The 15,897-nt window shown below is 42.4% G+C and overlaps 1 protein-coding gene across 1 annotated transcript in view; it reads left to right on the top strand.

The window, feature by feature from the left end:
* Positions 1-17: 17 nt before the first annotated feature.
* Positions 18-15,897, top strand: part of TGFB2 (transforming growth factor beta 2) — a 61,268-nt gene continuing 45,388 nt past the window's right edge. The window contains exon 1 of the mRNA XM_017812859.1: positions 18-413. Within this exon, the coding sequence (XP_017668348.1) occupies positions 71-413 (343 nt within the window). The 5' untranslated portion in view covers positions 18-70. The remainder of the gene's footprint in view (positions 414-15,897) is intronic.

Below are 15,897 nucleotides of genomic sequence, written 5' to 3'. Positions count from 1 at the left end.
CTTATAATTGCTCTCTTTTTGTTGTCTTTTTTTTTTTTTGGGGGGGGGGCGCTGTATTTAAACACTTAAAATGCACTGCTATCTCCTGAGCGTGCTCCTCACAGTGGATCTGGCCACCGTGGCTCTCAGCCTGTCTACCTGCAGCACCCTCGACATGGATCAGTTTATGCGCAAGAGGATCGAGGCTATCCGGGGGCAAATCTTGAGCAAACTCAAGCTCACCAGTCCCCCGGACGAGTACCCCGAGCCCGAGGAGGTGCCTCCGGAGGTCATCTCCATCTACAACAGCACCAGGGACCTGCTGCAGGAGAAAGCCAACCACAGAGCTGCCACTTGCGAGAGAGAGAGGAGCGACGAGGAATACTATGCCAAAGAAGTTTACAAAATAGACATGCAGCCTGGTTACCCCGAAAGTAAGTCGTCTCTGTTTGTGCGTGTGTGCGTAATTTCGCCCCCGAGGCTTAGCGGTGCCCAGCACCTTTAAATAGCAGCCCCAGGCATCGTAACGTGCCTTCTTCGCTCGGCTTCCTCTCATCCTCAGCATCTCTTAGGTGGAGGCTTCTAGGGTTTAATTCAGGTGGTGGGATATACGTATGCCTGGGTGGATGCGTTGGGGGTGGTCACCTGTTCCCCCAGACTCGTGAGGTTTCCGGTCCCCTTTGAAGTCAGCCAGGAATCCCTCAAAGTGCCTCTGCTGCCCACCACCACGTACCTGAACAGAGCTCCCCCCCGCCCAGGGTCCCACTCCCTCCCCAGCACCGGGTTTAGCTCCCCGGCAGCCCCGTGTACAGCTTCCAGAAAGAGCCAATATCTTTCCACTGCTCTTGTTTCCCTTGGAGTGTCTGGAACGGGCAGGTTTCCATCTCTCCATAACCGAAAAGAAAAGGAGGTCTTAAAAAAGAGAAAAAAGTCGCCGGCTCGTCTTGTCTGCGTCCCTCCAGAACAGTGTCCCGCAGACTGCTATTCAGATTGGTGCTCAGCAAGGACAGAGACATAGACGTCCTCCCTCCTCTTCCCACATTAACTAGCCTCCCCTTTCGGTTCATGGGCACTTTTCATTTCAGGTACAGAAAAACTTTTCCCTTCTGAGTAGCCTCGGTTCTTGGAACCTGCCTCAGCCCGTCTGCCTTTTGCTGTTTTTAACGACCTTCTGGTGATCCATGCCACGTTTTGCACAAAAAAAAAAAAAGGGGGGGATACAAATGCTCTGGGCTGACCAAATCCACTTAGAATGATTAATAATCATAACGACGTGCCTTTTTGTTTTGGTAGTGAAGCTTAAGTGCATAGAAAAAAAAAAAAAAAAGAAAGCAAAAGCACCGCACTGCCTTAAAGGAATCTAGATCATCATCATACCGAGGAAAGTGGAATACCAGAAGCAGAAAATAACTTCACCGTTCACATATCTGAACCCTAGTCCCTTGTCTTTTCATTCAGCTTGCTTTTCTAGCTCTTCCCTCCCCCACCACTTGATGCCCTATATACTTGCTGTCTGTTTCTGAAAAGCTCATAGCTCTTGCTTAAATAGATAATGCAGCCATCTTGGTAACTTTATCCTAGAGTTTCTAATTGCATTTTCCCCTTATTTATTTTTAGTTTAGCAAGTTTAGCTTTGGGGCTTGCTCTGTCTTGCATGTGATAGTCCTAGGATGCCAGCCAAGGTATCTGAACCCCACGCTCTGTGCAGCTGCCTCCCTTCTTCCTTTAGTCTTAAATGACAACATCAGGTACAGGACATCCTGGCACTCAGAGCCATTTTATTATTGTAATTATGGCACCATCCTTAATAGCCATGATAAATACACTCCGCCCTTGTTACCCTTGGGGAAGAAATACTTTCTTTTTTAAAAAAAACTGCACATTTGGAGCCAAGTGGGTATGAGCAGAGCGGTTCAGTATAATTCATAGCTGTAGCAAAAACACAGAAGTCATGTCTGTTTTCCACGTTGGTGTACTGTATCTTTTTGAGACCTGTCAGATCATACCCAGGGCAGAGGAACACCTATGGGCAAAGGTTAGGAAGACCAATAGCAGTGCCTTGGCTTGTGGAGTTGACCCGGTAACAAGAAGTCTCTTAGAATTGTAAAATGCATCCATCCTGAGCACATCTGTCCTTTCTCCTTGCTTGAACAAACTACAAAGAACCAAGAGCTGCATACTTTCCAGAAAATTAAAATATCTGTGGTGTGTGACTTGGATGGTCTTGACAAAAAAGCGTCTATTTTTAAAATGTTGTCAGAGGCCAGATTTCTTCTGAAGTATCGATTGAGGCTTTGGAAGAGCAAAGGAGATTGCAGGTATCTACCAACAGAGTGCATCAGACGTTTGGGATCGGAGGGCCAGTTAGCAGTAGATCCGGCACTACTGTGCAAGGGCTGTCGCTAACATCAGAGTAAGTAGGTTAACTGTTTTTCCACTGCTCTCTAGTTATGCTGGATGGAGCGAACCTTTCCAAAAAAGACAGTAAGGAAGAAATTGCTCCACCATATTTTAAAGGAAGAAATTGAAAGCACAGCTCTGGCAGCCACAGGCACTTTCTCCTAGGCGTCTCAGAGTGAATTTTTTAACTCTATGGTTTCTGCTGTGTTGGAGGGAGGCAGGAGAGGGAAGGGGATCAGTGTGAATGCACTGAAGGTCAGAAGCTGCTGGAACGCAGGCATGGGAAAGATCAGTGGTTCAGTTTTTACCACAAGTTGTTAGCGTTCAGTAACTGACTACAACCCAAGTATTACAAATATGCTCTAATTATACTCATAGTCAGCAATATATCACTACAGATCGCTGATAGGTCTTTGTGGGGCATTTTGTAAAGTTCAGACTAAATATTTTTAGCAATGAGGAGATTTAAAAGGAAAGCTATAAGAGATATTGTATATACCCTAAGGCATATTTTGTCTTAAATATTATCCTTGGCCAACTGTACTGTATAAATACAGTAAATATGAATAGAACTGGCAAGATGCCAATCTCCTGGGATGAATTTTAGTCAAGAAGGTATTTATGGGATATAAATAATACTATGTCAACATTTAAAGAAGGGATCTGATTAGTTTTGAAATTATTCATATTAATCTTTTCACATGCTGTTAGTTTAAGGCTCAAACTAAAGTTGTGCTAAGGTTTACTGATAGTTTGCACTGAGGAAGTAAGGGGGCATCTGGCTTGACAGTCCACATGAGGTTAAGGACACATTGGAATATACCTGGAAATTCAGGAAGTCAGGGACTGCCGGACTTGTAAGCAACAGATGGGAAAGAAGTGGCAGAAAAAAATACTACAGAGACATTTGGAAAAAATAGAAAGCTTTTGTCTGAAAAGCATTCCTGCTTGCGTTATGTTTACGACAGTATGCATTAGATACTGAAAGACTGGATCTCTTTTAAGTCCAGTTAGCAGTCAGAATTTGAGGTTTTTTACAGACCAATTTACAAAGGAAGGTGGGATATGGAAGCTGAGCACAACATGAAAGAGTTCTTGGGAATTTTGTGCCCAGGAGAGGTTACCTCAGTAAATGCTTAAAACTGATTTTTGTGAAAGCTGGATAACATTAGAAGTTTATTACTTATCAGAATTTCTAGGCCCTGATACTTCAGCTAGGTGACGATTGACATTGCACTGATAATAAACAGAAATTTAATGCCAACACAGTTAAAGATTATGAATTGTAATGCTAATGCATAACTGGGATACTTGAGAAAAATAGGCAACACACACATGTATGCGAAGGCAGGGGCCCGTTCAATCATCTTCACTCAAAGCAATTTTTACCACAGTCAATGAACTGGTTGGTACTGATGGCTTAAGGCCGATGCAGGTAAATTTTTAAATTTCTGAATTCTTGAAGAGAGGTTTGTATGTAGTCAGTAACCTTAGAAATCACAGTTCTTCTGATTTTGGGACTGGTTTTGCATGGGTTTTAGGCTACCCATGCCACATTTTAGTGTGAAGGAGCCTCCATGGATTCCAGCCTGCACTTGGTGTTAGGATTAGTCTTCTCAAGAGCCCTATACCATGAATATTGCTTTACATAGGCCATCGCTCTGTGGAAGATTTACCTCATGAAAGACAACATTATAAGCTGGCAGAGCACAATAACATGTTTCTACTTTATCAACAGAGACTCACTTTACTGGCAATTACACATACGTGGGTTCCTTGTCTTCAGGGTACCAGAATTGCTTGTGCAGACGTAGCTGCTGGCACTGGCCGCATCATTATCATGATGTTAACAACTACAACTGCACAGCTCACCTGTGTTTGCATTTAACATAACACAGAGCTTAATCTATCTAGCTATGCTGGACCTATGGTTGTGCTCTGGAGTACCTCCTGTAGGAGGCATTTGCCAGGCATGCTTTCGTACCTGCAGCAATGTGAAGGCTTTCCTGAGGAGAAACATGGGAGGAACAGTTCCTTATTCCTTTTTCATGAATGGCACCTAGTGCATTCTTCCTAATTGGTTATGAAAAAAACTCAGGAAGTTGCAAATGGCTTTAAAAAGGGACAGGGTAATTTTCTAGACAGTAGTCCTCTGCATACTAGGAGGGATAATAAAATAACATGCTCTAGTGCACTAATGAAGGGGAGCTCCACATGTGTTTCCTGCCAGGCTTCTGAATCACCATCCACTTGCTGTAAGCAGGGTGCCAAGCTGGGAAGCAGGGGGTGGTCTGAGAGCCAGTCTGGCATGGTACATGGTCCTTGAGTTTCTTCCAGAGGATGAAGCCTACAGAAAAGCTAAATACCTAAAGACCACTGTCTTTAACACTGCAAGGTCAGATGAACTGCAAGACAGAAACATAGGGCTATATTCCCAAGTCCTTTCTGAAACCTGCCTTAAGTTTATTTCTGGTGTCTGTTTTAGAGGCATTTTTCACTGTAATTTGGTGAGAAGGTTAGATAGAATCATGAACTCATTTAGGTTGGAAGAGATCTTTAACATCATCTGAGTACAACCTTTAACCTAGGACTGTGAAATCCACCACTAAGCCATGTCCCTAAGTGCCACATCTATACTTTTAAATACCTCCAGAAGTGATGAGTCAGCCACTTCCCTGGGCAGCCCGTTCCAGTTTTTGTGAATATGCAGCACTGCCCCAATGCTCCCCACCCTCCAGCCCACTGGCAGTGTGAATGTTTTATTGTCCCAGAGACCTTTCTGAAAATGTGCCCTTTTCTTCTGCTCATGGCTGGAGATGTGCAGGAAGTGCCCTGAGTGCTGCTCTTGCTGGCTCCACTTGCAGGACAAGGTGTGAGTAGGTGATTGAGGGAAGAAAGCAGAGCAACGTCTTCATTAGCTACTGGTTTTAGCCCGGCTCATCCTCCATGCTCTGCATGAGAACAGTAGCGGTCATCAGAATGGCTGTGTTGCTTTGAAGTTACTACTTCCACCGTTTTGCTGTCAGTTTGAGATTCCTGTCTGCACTGGAGCTGAGCAAAAAGATGAATGAGAACTGGCTGTCATTCTCAGTGAGCTTCTTCATCACAGTTCTGAAACATGCACGGAGCTTCACACACATGAGTGGACTCATTAGCATTAAGTCTCTGTGTATGCCTAATTAGCTTCCTGAATCGGGGCCTGTTTATGGCACATTTGCAGGGATGAACAAAGCCAGACAGTTCAAATCCCTCTCACTATGTTGAAATCTGTTATTTGGGCATCAGAGCCCAGTGAGAAGGAAATGCTTTACAGGATTTTTTTACAGAGGAAAGAAGAAACTCTTCAGTGCTCCTGTGATCCTGAAGAAGGCTTTCCCTGTTGGGCAGCTGGCTTCTTTTGCCTTTGCACTGATGTGCTAGACTGCTTCTGTATTACAGATAAAGAGAGGAACCCCAGGGTATGGTGACAAGACGAGTCATGAGTGAAGACACACAAATGTTTCCGTTCCTGTTGTGAAACCACATGCAGCACATTTTCAAGCAGGCAGTTTTTAGCTTGAGGATGATATGCTCCCCAGGTATTATTTAATGTAATACTGTGTTACAGATGTTTCTGCTGATTTGTTTAGATTAAAAGGATTGGTTTGGTCATTTGTTTAGGGAAAGCTTGCACCCTGCCTTCCACCACAGGCTGTTGCTTGTTTCCCCTTCAGCTGTGATGTGTAGTAGTAGGTACCTAGCTCCAGCATCACTGCCCGTTGGCTCCCTGTAGTAGTCAATCTGTAGCAGCTATGTTTCTTCTTAAAACATCCCCCCATGCTTGTTCTTGCTGTCTTTTCTGTGTTAAGTGATTGCAGCTGGGCACCCAGCTGTACAAGACATACAGCTGCAAGGTGTAGAGGAGAAAGTCAAAGATTTGTCTGTAACAAGAGGATAAAATGTTGGGAAAAAAACCAGCGTCAAGGGTTGTGTTTTATCTTCTTCCAGTGTGACCAGTTGTTTTTGAATTTATGAATGACTCATGAACCTTGTTTAGTACTGTGGTTCTCTTAGCTTGAATGGCACAGAATTGGCTCTGCAGAATTGAAGTGCTAGACCTGACTTCGTAAACCTGACTGGTGAGCAGGTTTTTACGTATTCTTGGTGCTCTGCAAGTTGGTCCACAGTAGAGAAGTTGCCTCTTTGGGTAGCATAGCATTCTTTAAACCAGTCAGGTTTTCCAAAGGGAACCATGTGGCAGTTCATACATGCCACTTGGAAAGCTGCTGGCTCCTCGTGGTGGAGGTCATGTGGGATGAGTTTAGGCAGCAGTGTAGAGAGACTGCTCGTTCACTGTGATGAGACAGGCTCCACTGAAATATATCTTGTGGTGTTATTTGTATTCTCTAGCATCTGTGTTTGGTTTCCAGGAGATGCTAGACCTCACAGGCATCCCTGCAGCAGATTTACAGCAGAAAGTGTGGAGAGGATCTTTAGAACATCTCTCCCTTGTTCAAGATTTAATTTGGACAGTGAGTGAGGATTCCTTCTCATTTCATGTGTGATGCTCATTGAATATTCGGGATCTTTATTGTAGAGCTGAGCTTTTCCCCACTGAATGAACCCTAGGGAGAGATCCTCTTTGTGTTGTTATGTAAGACCTAGTAGAGCGTGATGCTGACTTGAGGTTATTAAAAATAATTGTATAAATTATAAAAGATAAGTTGACCTCAAAGCTGACCCTACTTTGAGCTGGAGGTTGGACTAGATGTCCCTTCCAAAAGGAATTAACCTGCTTGTAATCCTTGTAATATTACATTTTAAAACAAGAAAAACAGTGCATTATATTTCAACTTCCACAGGGTGGTCTTGATTCAAGTATCACCATATTTCTAAAGATGTGCTGTTTTCTGTCAGTCTTGGATTTGTCCCTGTGCTGTAACTTTCTTGCACAAAAATGTTCCCGTTCTTCTCTTCCTCTGCACACATTTTTCTTTTGCTTTTCATGCATGAATGTTTCTTTTCAAATAAGCATGGTAACTCGCATGAAAATAGACTACTGTATTGGACTTCAGCAAAAGCTGTGACATAGTTTTAGGCAAACTGAGGAGGGGTGGGGAAGGGAAATGTTGTGATACTGACCTTTCACTTTGCTTGTTTGGCTCCTTCCCATCATATCTAACCCACACTGCACTGACAAATACCGCATCTGTCTTGACAGGCAAGTTCACAAATAACCATTCATTCATAACTTGGAGCTGCTGTAAGACTCCTTATGGGTTGCTTAATCTGACAGTTGTGCATTTGAGCAGAGACTTTGAAGCAAAGACTTTGCAGAATGACCGTAAGTTCAGTCTGACTTTGTGAAAGCTAAGAGGGAGGTCTTGCGTGAAAGAGGATACTGTACTTAAGTGTATGTGTGTGTGTGTGCATGCGTGCACACACGCGCGTGCGTATATTCAAGAGCATTAAAACATCTGTTATTGCCAAAGCCCAAATTGGAATGTTCTGGGAAAGATAATTTAATTTTTAGCTTCTGGATTCATTTCAGTGATGGTAATTTCAACACTTCCTGGGGAGAGTCTATCAGTGGTTATGTGCATCAAATGCAGCAGTAAATCTGTCATTCTTTCCATTTCAGTTTTTCAGGCTTACAACTTGGTTATTTTTCCCTGTTTGGCTGGTGTTAGTATGCAATGTTTTCCCTGGCTTCATCTCTTTTAAACCCCTGCTTTGAATTTTAAACTCGAGCTAAGCCTGTTGAAGTTCCTTCTGTTACTTGTTTTTGTTTACATATAGCATTTGCAATTCATCAGCTAGCTCAGCTGAAATAGTGATGGTAGCATATCTTTACCCATAGTGATGATTGAAAGATAGGAATCAGAACATGTTGGTTTTCATTCCTTGGGGTGGAAAAAAAACCCAGTCCACAGAAACCCCCAACCCTGTGGGTGGACTTTGTACGAAGAAGGTTGAGAAACTAATAGATGTTAGCAGCACTGACTCTTATGAACTGGTCAGAGAGTACCTCACAATCACATACTTGATAAAGGCTTCTGCACAATGATACTTACTAATCCTGAGCTCACAATTGTGATTACAGGTGATCTCCAGTACCCCAAATTGAACACAAAGTAGTTGTTGCTTATTTGAGTGGGCATTGTCCAGTACGTATAAAATTACTTCTTTTGGGCTTTGGACAAACAGTCATAAAGATCTTCTCCAGGACTGCCAAGTTGTATACTTGAAAGAAGAACACTTGCAAATCTTTCCATCTTCCAAATGGCATGTAAAAACGATGCTGCAAATTTAGCCTCTTCGGATGCAGCAGTGGGTTGAAACAATGGCAGAAGTGGCGATGAGGCACAGCGTGGTCAGCGTCTAGTGTTCACCAGAGCCTGTGGCAGAATGCTGCTCCTTGTCCCACCTCTGCTTGGTCTCATGGGTGGCCCAGACTAGCAAAGTTGTATCCAGGTGGGCGTGGGTCTCTTCTCCCAGGCAACCAGCAGTAGGACAAGAGGGCATGGTCTTAAGCTGTGCCAGAGGAGGTTTATGTTGAATATTAGGAAAAAAAATTTTTACAGAGAGAGTAATCAGAGAGTAATCAGACATTGGAATGGGCTGCCCAGGGAGCTGGTGGAATCACCGTCCCTGGAGGTTTTTAAGATGAGACTGGATGTGGCACTTAGTGCCATGGTCTGGTAACCATGGCGGTGTTGGATCAGGGGTTGGACTTGATGATCTTGGAGGTCTTTTCCAAACCCGTTGATTCTGTGATTCTATGGAAGGTGAGAGATGTCTCTGCTCTCCCATGAATGTGACTGTGGAGGGACAGCTCTGCCCTTTGCATCACAATTCCTGGCCTTTGTGCTTTGAGGTTTTGGTGCAGGAATTGATCCGGTTGAGTGGATAATACTGAAACAGAATACTTAGTGAATACCTAGTAAGCAAAATTTATGGATACCAGGGTTCAGATCCATTGGCATATGCAGTACTTGAAGTTCATTTCTTCGTTCAAGTTCATGCCTTCAGGGAAGGATAAATGATAAATTGTATTCTCCAACCTGATTGGACACTGTGAACAGTCTGGAGGTGTGTTGGATCTATGCAGATCCTTGATGTTCTTGTTCTCGCCCAATCTCCGAGAGATCCAGCCCAGTTTTCTTGGCTGTTGCAGTTGGCTCTGGGCCTCCCTGGCAGAGCAAGGGCTGTATGTGTCTTGTGCCAATCACTGCTTTATGCTCAAATTTTTCTTGATGCACGCTTTGGAAGTGAAGTAGCTGCATTTCAACATTGAGGTATGCTGAAAGATATCTGTACGTTTCATTTATTGCACTCATTGCGTGTTTATCCAGCCTACAATGGCAGGCTATTGCAGCAGACATACATACATCTTTAGGTCTGTGAGTGGGGAACAAGTTCCAGCTTTCTTGAAAATAAATCTGCTGTTCTGATCTGGTGATGTGATAGGAACTGAGAGGCTCCCTGCCAGGATATACAGTTTGGAAAGTAAGGGAGCTAAGGAATCAGCTTTGCCCCAGTTCGGATGGACTCAGAACAGATTGGTGGGGGCCTGAGCTTTCTGTCCCTCTTTGAATCTGGATTCCCCCATCCCAGCTTGCATTCCTCCCTGATGCTAGGAGCCATGTATTTGGAAGTTTCACATTCCCCTTGCTAATCAGGGAAGAAAAGAGTCCCAAAATAATCTAGAAAAAGAGATCTTTACAAAGGTGGCCAGAGGCTGAATTATAACAATATCATGTGTCTGAAGGAACTTACCTCCTTCCAAGTTGCAGTCCTATTATCTACCCACTTTATTGGGAGACTTAATTTTCTCTGGCTGAAAGTGTGTTTGTTGAGGTAGAGTCTGGAAAGGAATCTGCCTCATGCACACTTGCCACCAGGCCAGCTATACATGTGATACAGTCAAACCTTTCCATTTTTCTGCCTTTTGAGAATATGTTCCCTAGATTAAGGGACCCGGTCCAAAGCCTGCTGAAAACACTGGAAGTCCTTCCGTTGACTGCAGAAGTCTTTGGTCAGGTATTAAGTGTCATTCCTTTGTTTCAGGTAATGGCCACATCTTCAAGATATGTTGGAATGTATTACTGTAATGCAGTACTTTCCCTTTTATTGAGTTACCACTGGAGATGTTCTTCTGCATAAGACCTTGCAAAAAAAAAAAAAAAACCACAAACCTCACTTTTGAAAATAAACACCATAGTTTGCTTTATTGATAGAATCATTTGATAGCAGATGTCATCTGGGAACAGCATATGCTGGCAATATGGCAAGAACTGCAGAATGCAGGGAAGGAGGAATGAGTTCAAGTCCTGTACTTCTTAGGTATTCCACATCTCCCTCTGTCAAAAATAAATGACCATCTGACTGCAAAGGTCTTGGTAAATAAACATGCCATAATACATCTTTATCATCCTCTCCACAGTGAGTTTTTGTCTAGAATCTCATCACTCCACATCCAGACACTTCTTAGAAACGTGCAAAATCAGACCTCAGTGCCTGGAGCAGGGACTAATCTAAAGCCTGTGAATAAGAATGTGGCAAATCTCTGTGTAGTGGACTGTAAAGAAAGGTCATGGCTAAGCCAACAAGGTGTTTTTATGTTACCAATAAAATCTTAAAAGTCAGTTCTCTATAGAGCTGGAGCCAGGAGAACCATTTCTGAAAGTCAGTTTGGTACATGATATATGCTGAGTTTACAAGCTGGAAAGCCAAGTAGTTTGGGAACATGAGCTGTGCTTATAGCGTGAAGGTGCATGTGGTTTTACATAAAGCCTCTCTGACTTGATATGTCTCTGAGTGGCTCACAAAATAATGAGTTAACTTTTGAGATACATTTTTTTCATGGATGAAGAGCTGGAGCAATTTGATTTGAGTCAGTAAAGTCACTCCAGATTTTTTCTGGTTGAAACTGGATTCTGTGCAGTGATTGTTTAGGGAAGAAAAGCAGTCACTATGGCCAGGGTTTTAAGCAGCATCTAAAGGAGTGGTTCCTTTGTAGCCTTTGAGAATCCCAACCTTTTGTTCAGATGAAGCCTGTGGCAGGTAAATCTGCTTTGCTGTTTAGAAATGTCCTGAATTCTGTTTTGTATCATGTTTATACTACTACCATGTACTTTTCAAAGTCTGGAAGGACTCAACATCCACCACAGGTTGTTGGGATTTTGTGTGTTTGTTTTTTAAAAACAAGTAAAGAAAAAAGCTTGGTTTGTATTCTATCTGTGTTGGTATTCTATCTACCTGGTGGGATGAGATTTCATCCCAAGACATTTGATTTGGGATTTGAAACCAAATGGTTTGGTTCTTATTTAATCTATGGCAATATTATAATGTCACAGAGGTTAAAGTGCCTTAATATAATGACAGCCAGACCTGCAGGCAGCTTTATGAATGAGCATGTATGTTGCCTTGCAATTGAAGAAGATGCTTATCTCAACAAGGATGGGATGTTCTTCTCAGAGTATAACATTCCAGGTCTGTTCACAATCATAGCTAATGACTGGTTGATATCATTCTGTACTTTAGAAAGGACGAGACTGACATTGCTCTAGGAGGCTTTGAGTTATGGTAGAATGGAAAAGTTAAAAAGGCTGGAAGCCCTCATTATGGATTCCTGGATTCCTGGTCTCCCTTCCTGCATATTCCAGGCCATTGAGTTTTGCTGAATTAATTCATTTTTGAAAAGGAGTTCACGCTTGGTAAATTATTCCAGTGATTAATTACACACACTAGAAATGAGTGTCTTTGTGGTTTAAGTTGTTTAGCTTCAAGTTCTAGCATTTGAATCTGGTTTAAACCTTCACTGTGCTATTTTGAAGACCCATTGTTAAATCTGTGGGCATTGTGTAGGTACCCACAGGAAATGGAATTTTGCAGGGGGGAACTGATCTGGCTGAGAGGAAGCTGGTATGGCTGCTGGAAGATCATGCAGTTACCAGCCAGGAGCTCAGGATGGGCTGCTTTATCTGACTTTGAGTGTCTTTCGGATCCGTAGACTGTGATTGAGCCACAGCTCTTTTAAGTTCAGTACGCTGTGCTCCATGAGATACTTTCTAGCCTTTTCAGTTATTCACATGGTTTTGCTCTGAAACTCCTCTGTTTTATTCCTATTCTGCTAAGATTGTGGACAGCAGTATTGGATACTATTTCAAGAGTGGCTCTGCCATTATCAAGTTACATGCATGTTGCAGACTCTGCTCTGTATTACAGTGTATGGATCTAACTCTGGCAGTAACTTTGTCAGGAGCTCTACAAGGAAAAGTTAAAATTCATGCATGGGTAATTATCCACCAGGGTCTCTGCCTGTTCTTCCCCAAGTTCTTTTCAGAGGTGCTGACTCTCAGGATGGCATCTCCTACTTTGTAAGTGTGATCCAGTTTCTCTGTCCTAGAGTTGTATTCTCGTACTGATTTTACTGATATTTACATCTTGATAATTCAAAATTCAAGCCACTGTTTTCAAGTCCCTGTCTTCGTGATGCACCTTCTTCATTATCTGACACATATGTATCATTATTTCATCTACAGTTAGTAAGGATTTAGTTTCCTTCCAGATGATGAATAAAAGTATTAAATAGTAGAGTGCAGTAAAATTGAGCCTTGTGGGACTTTGGTAGAAGCTTACCTCTCAATAATGGTTTGCTGCCTACTGTTGTAGGCAAGGTTTTTATTCATTTACTGCCTGGCCTTAGTGGTGTCCTGTTGTTCCTGTTTCCTAATGAAATAATCATGTAGTGCCAGCTTAGATGTCTTGCAGCTGCCCAAGTACATTATATTAAAAGAGTTGTCTTACCAACAGGCCTACCAGTGTCACTCACTAAGGTACTGGACCAGTGTTTTCCTTGAGCTGGTGTGGATTATACTCTGTTTCTCTGAGCTGATTCTCATTCCTGTGCTTTACATGATTTTTCTGGGATCAATATAAAGCTGACTATATATGTGCGGTATCACAGGTTGCCTGTTTAGGATTGTGTATTAGCAATTATGTTCTGCCTCTTAGGATATTTTTCAGTGTTTAGGATTTATTGAAAGCTAGTTTTAATAATTAAGATAGCTCCTTGGACAGCTCTTTAAAAAGTCTTCAGGCAAGTTATCTGGTCTTGCTTGTTTTACAGTGTTGTTTTAAGACCTTCTGAGTTGCTGCTGGAATAAAAAAAAGATATTTTCATCTTGTGCTTGCCTGGCTTTTTTATCTACGGAAATATATTTCATATTTTTGTATTACTGTTTCAACAGTTTTTATCATATAATGGATGAGTATCACTGTTAAGCTTCCTTAGTACTTAAGTAAATCTCATCTTTAAGTTTCTTGGCTATGAAGCTGGTGTGCCTGTTTGTTTTTTCTCATCCGTTATCTGCAGTTCTTATTTTCTGATGTTATAGTAGTTCTTAGCAGCTATTAGTTTTAGTTTTACTTTTTTTTTTGGTAATATATAGTTGCATACTTTAATTTTGTCTTCTTACAGTTGCATTCTTATGGTTTCATTGTTCAGAGACAGTTTTCTAACCCGAGTGGTCTTATTTGTTGATTGGGGAACTGTGTCATTTCTACTCGTTCAGCAAACTAAATGTTGGTCCATTATGCTTTCAAGTTTTCTCTGTAAACACTTCTGTCCAGTTGATTCAGCTCATGGTTGTATCATCTTTGTAATGATGTCTCCTTCATAATACTAAACCCATGTGTGTTCAGTTCTTTGGGTCTTCTTGGTTTTGTGCAGAACATGAGGTGATCACTTCTACCTAAGCTGTGAATCTTGCCTGTCAAGCACCTTGCTTCCATGTTCAAAATAAAACAGTATCTGCATCTGGCACTCTGTTGAAATGCCAGGGACATAAAATAAGGGTTCTGTAGAAACCGGCTCCTCAGAGAGTTACCATATCTCAGCAGGAACCAGATGTAAAGATGTGGCCTGGCAGAGTTTGGTGGCCCTTGTGATGGTGAAAGCGGTGCCACTCATGGTTCCAAACTGCAGAGTAGGTGGTGACGGGTTATCTAGGGCTCGTAGTGTTGGCAGCTCTTCCCTCAGAGAAACAAGGGGCCAGACACTCCAGCTGTGAGGTTACTTCTTCTGCCAGAAACCATAATTTTGGAAGGCAAATAATATTTTTGGGTTTCTTTTCCATGTTCAATAGCACAAGACATGGGAGACCTCCAAGTCACTGACTCAGTTGGTGACTCCATGTGCAAAGTAGTTAGTGGATACGTTCTTCCTACCCCACCCAGAGGTCTGAGCCCTTAACCTATAAAGAAATTTCACTTTTGTTAAAAATAGTGCAGAGGCCTTGACGGATCATAAGTCATCCTAGTAATTGAGACTTAGTAAAAGGACCTTGTTAGTAGGGTTATCTGTACTTAATAAGAGTTGATACTGTCATTGAGTCCATCCTCCTAACACTAAATTGGAGCAACTCTAGCAAGTATCTTCAGGGAGCAGTCTGCTTTTTACGAGTTACTGTATAAAAGAGAATGACCATTTACTCTACATTAATCTTCTCTGTGATAGCCAAAATTCCACAGTAGCACCATTTGTGGCTAGCAGTAGGTAAAGCTCTGCAGATGAGCTTCTCCAAGCTTTATTGTACTGTGCAGTCTGTTCTGTAGCTCCTAATCCTTCCATGTCCATCTCTGTAGTAGTTTCTGGGTTTAATGAGCAGACACATTTCCCATGCAGTACATAAAACATTTTAGGGATCTCCAGAAGTGGCTTGAGAGCTTCTGAGGCCAGCTATGGTGAAAAGTAGAGGAAGGAGTTGAAAGCTGAGCATGTTTGCATGGGCAGGCAGGTGTGTGTTTGTTGCATGCAGGCAGCTAGTGGCATCAACTTCTCCTGCCTACAGTTTTTCCTAAGGTTTAAAATCTTAGTGCTTTTCTGTTCCTGATTTACACTGCATCAGGGTGTAAATCATTTTGATTGTAATTACTGTTACAAAGCAGGAAAGATTGCACGATTTTAATGGAGTTTAAAACTTTCACTTCTTTCCGTCTCTGGCATTTGTGTGTTGTCTGCTGTCTTTATCTTAATGTGTTGCCTGTGCTTTGAATCTGTGAATCTTGACTCCTCTGCAATGCAAAAAAAAAATGTATAATTTTCTTTTGCTTTTTCTTCTCCATTACACTTTTAGTTCTTGTAGAATTCGTTTTTCTTCTTCTTTTTCCCTCCCCAGAGTGAAAGGGTTTGACAATCCAATCTGCTTTTCTTGAAAATAACTTGCTTTCATTTCTTCCTTCAGCCAGGGAATAGTTTGGAAAGGCTGTTCTCTGGACCCTTGGCCGCGCAGGAGAAGGCAGCCAGCTGCACTGCTTGCCAGGGAAACAGGAGCGCTTCCTGGCAGAGGTGGGGCGAGAGGAACAGAGCCTGTGCCGTGGGATTTGCTTTCATCTCCTCCCCTCTCTGCAAGGCAGTCCTGAAATTTCCTGACCACTTCTAGGTCTTCCAGTTAGAATATCTGAGTAGTGAGGCCCACTCATTTATAGAAATATATATATATGAAGGAGGAGAGTGCAGCTTTCTCTTCTAAA

This window comes from Lepidothrix coronata, unplaced genomic scaffold (genome assembly GCF_001604755.1).
Source record: "Lepidothrix coronata isolate B3197 unplaced genomic scaffold, Lepidothrix_coronata-1.0 Scaffold38, whole genome shotgun sequence".
Classification (NCBI taxonomy): Eukaryota; Metazoa; Chordata; class Aves; order Passeriformes; family Pipridae; genus Lepidothrix; species Lepidothrix coronata.
Note: the sequence above shows the minus strand (reverse complement) of the source record. Positions and strands in the feature narration are given on the sequence as shown.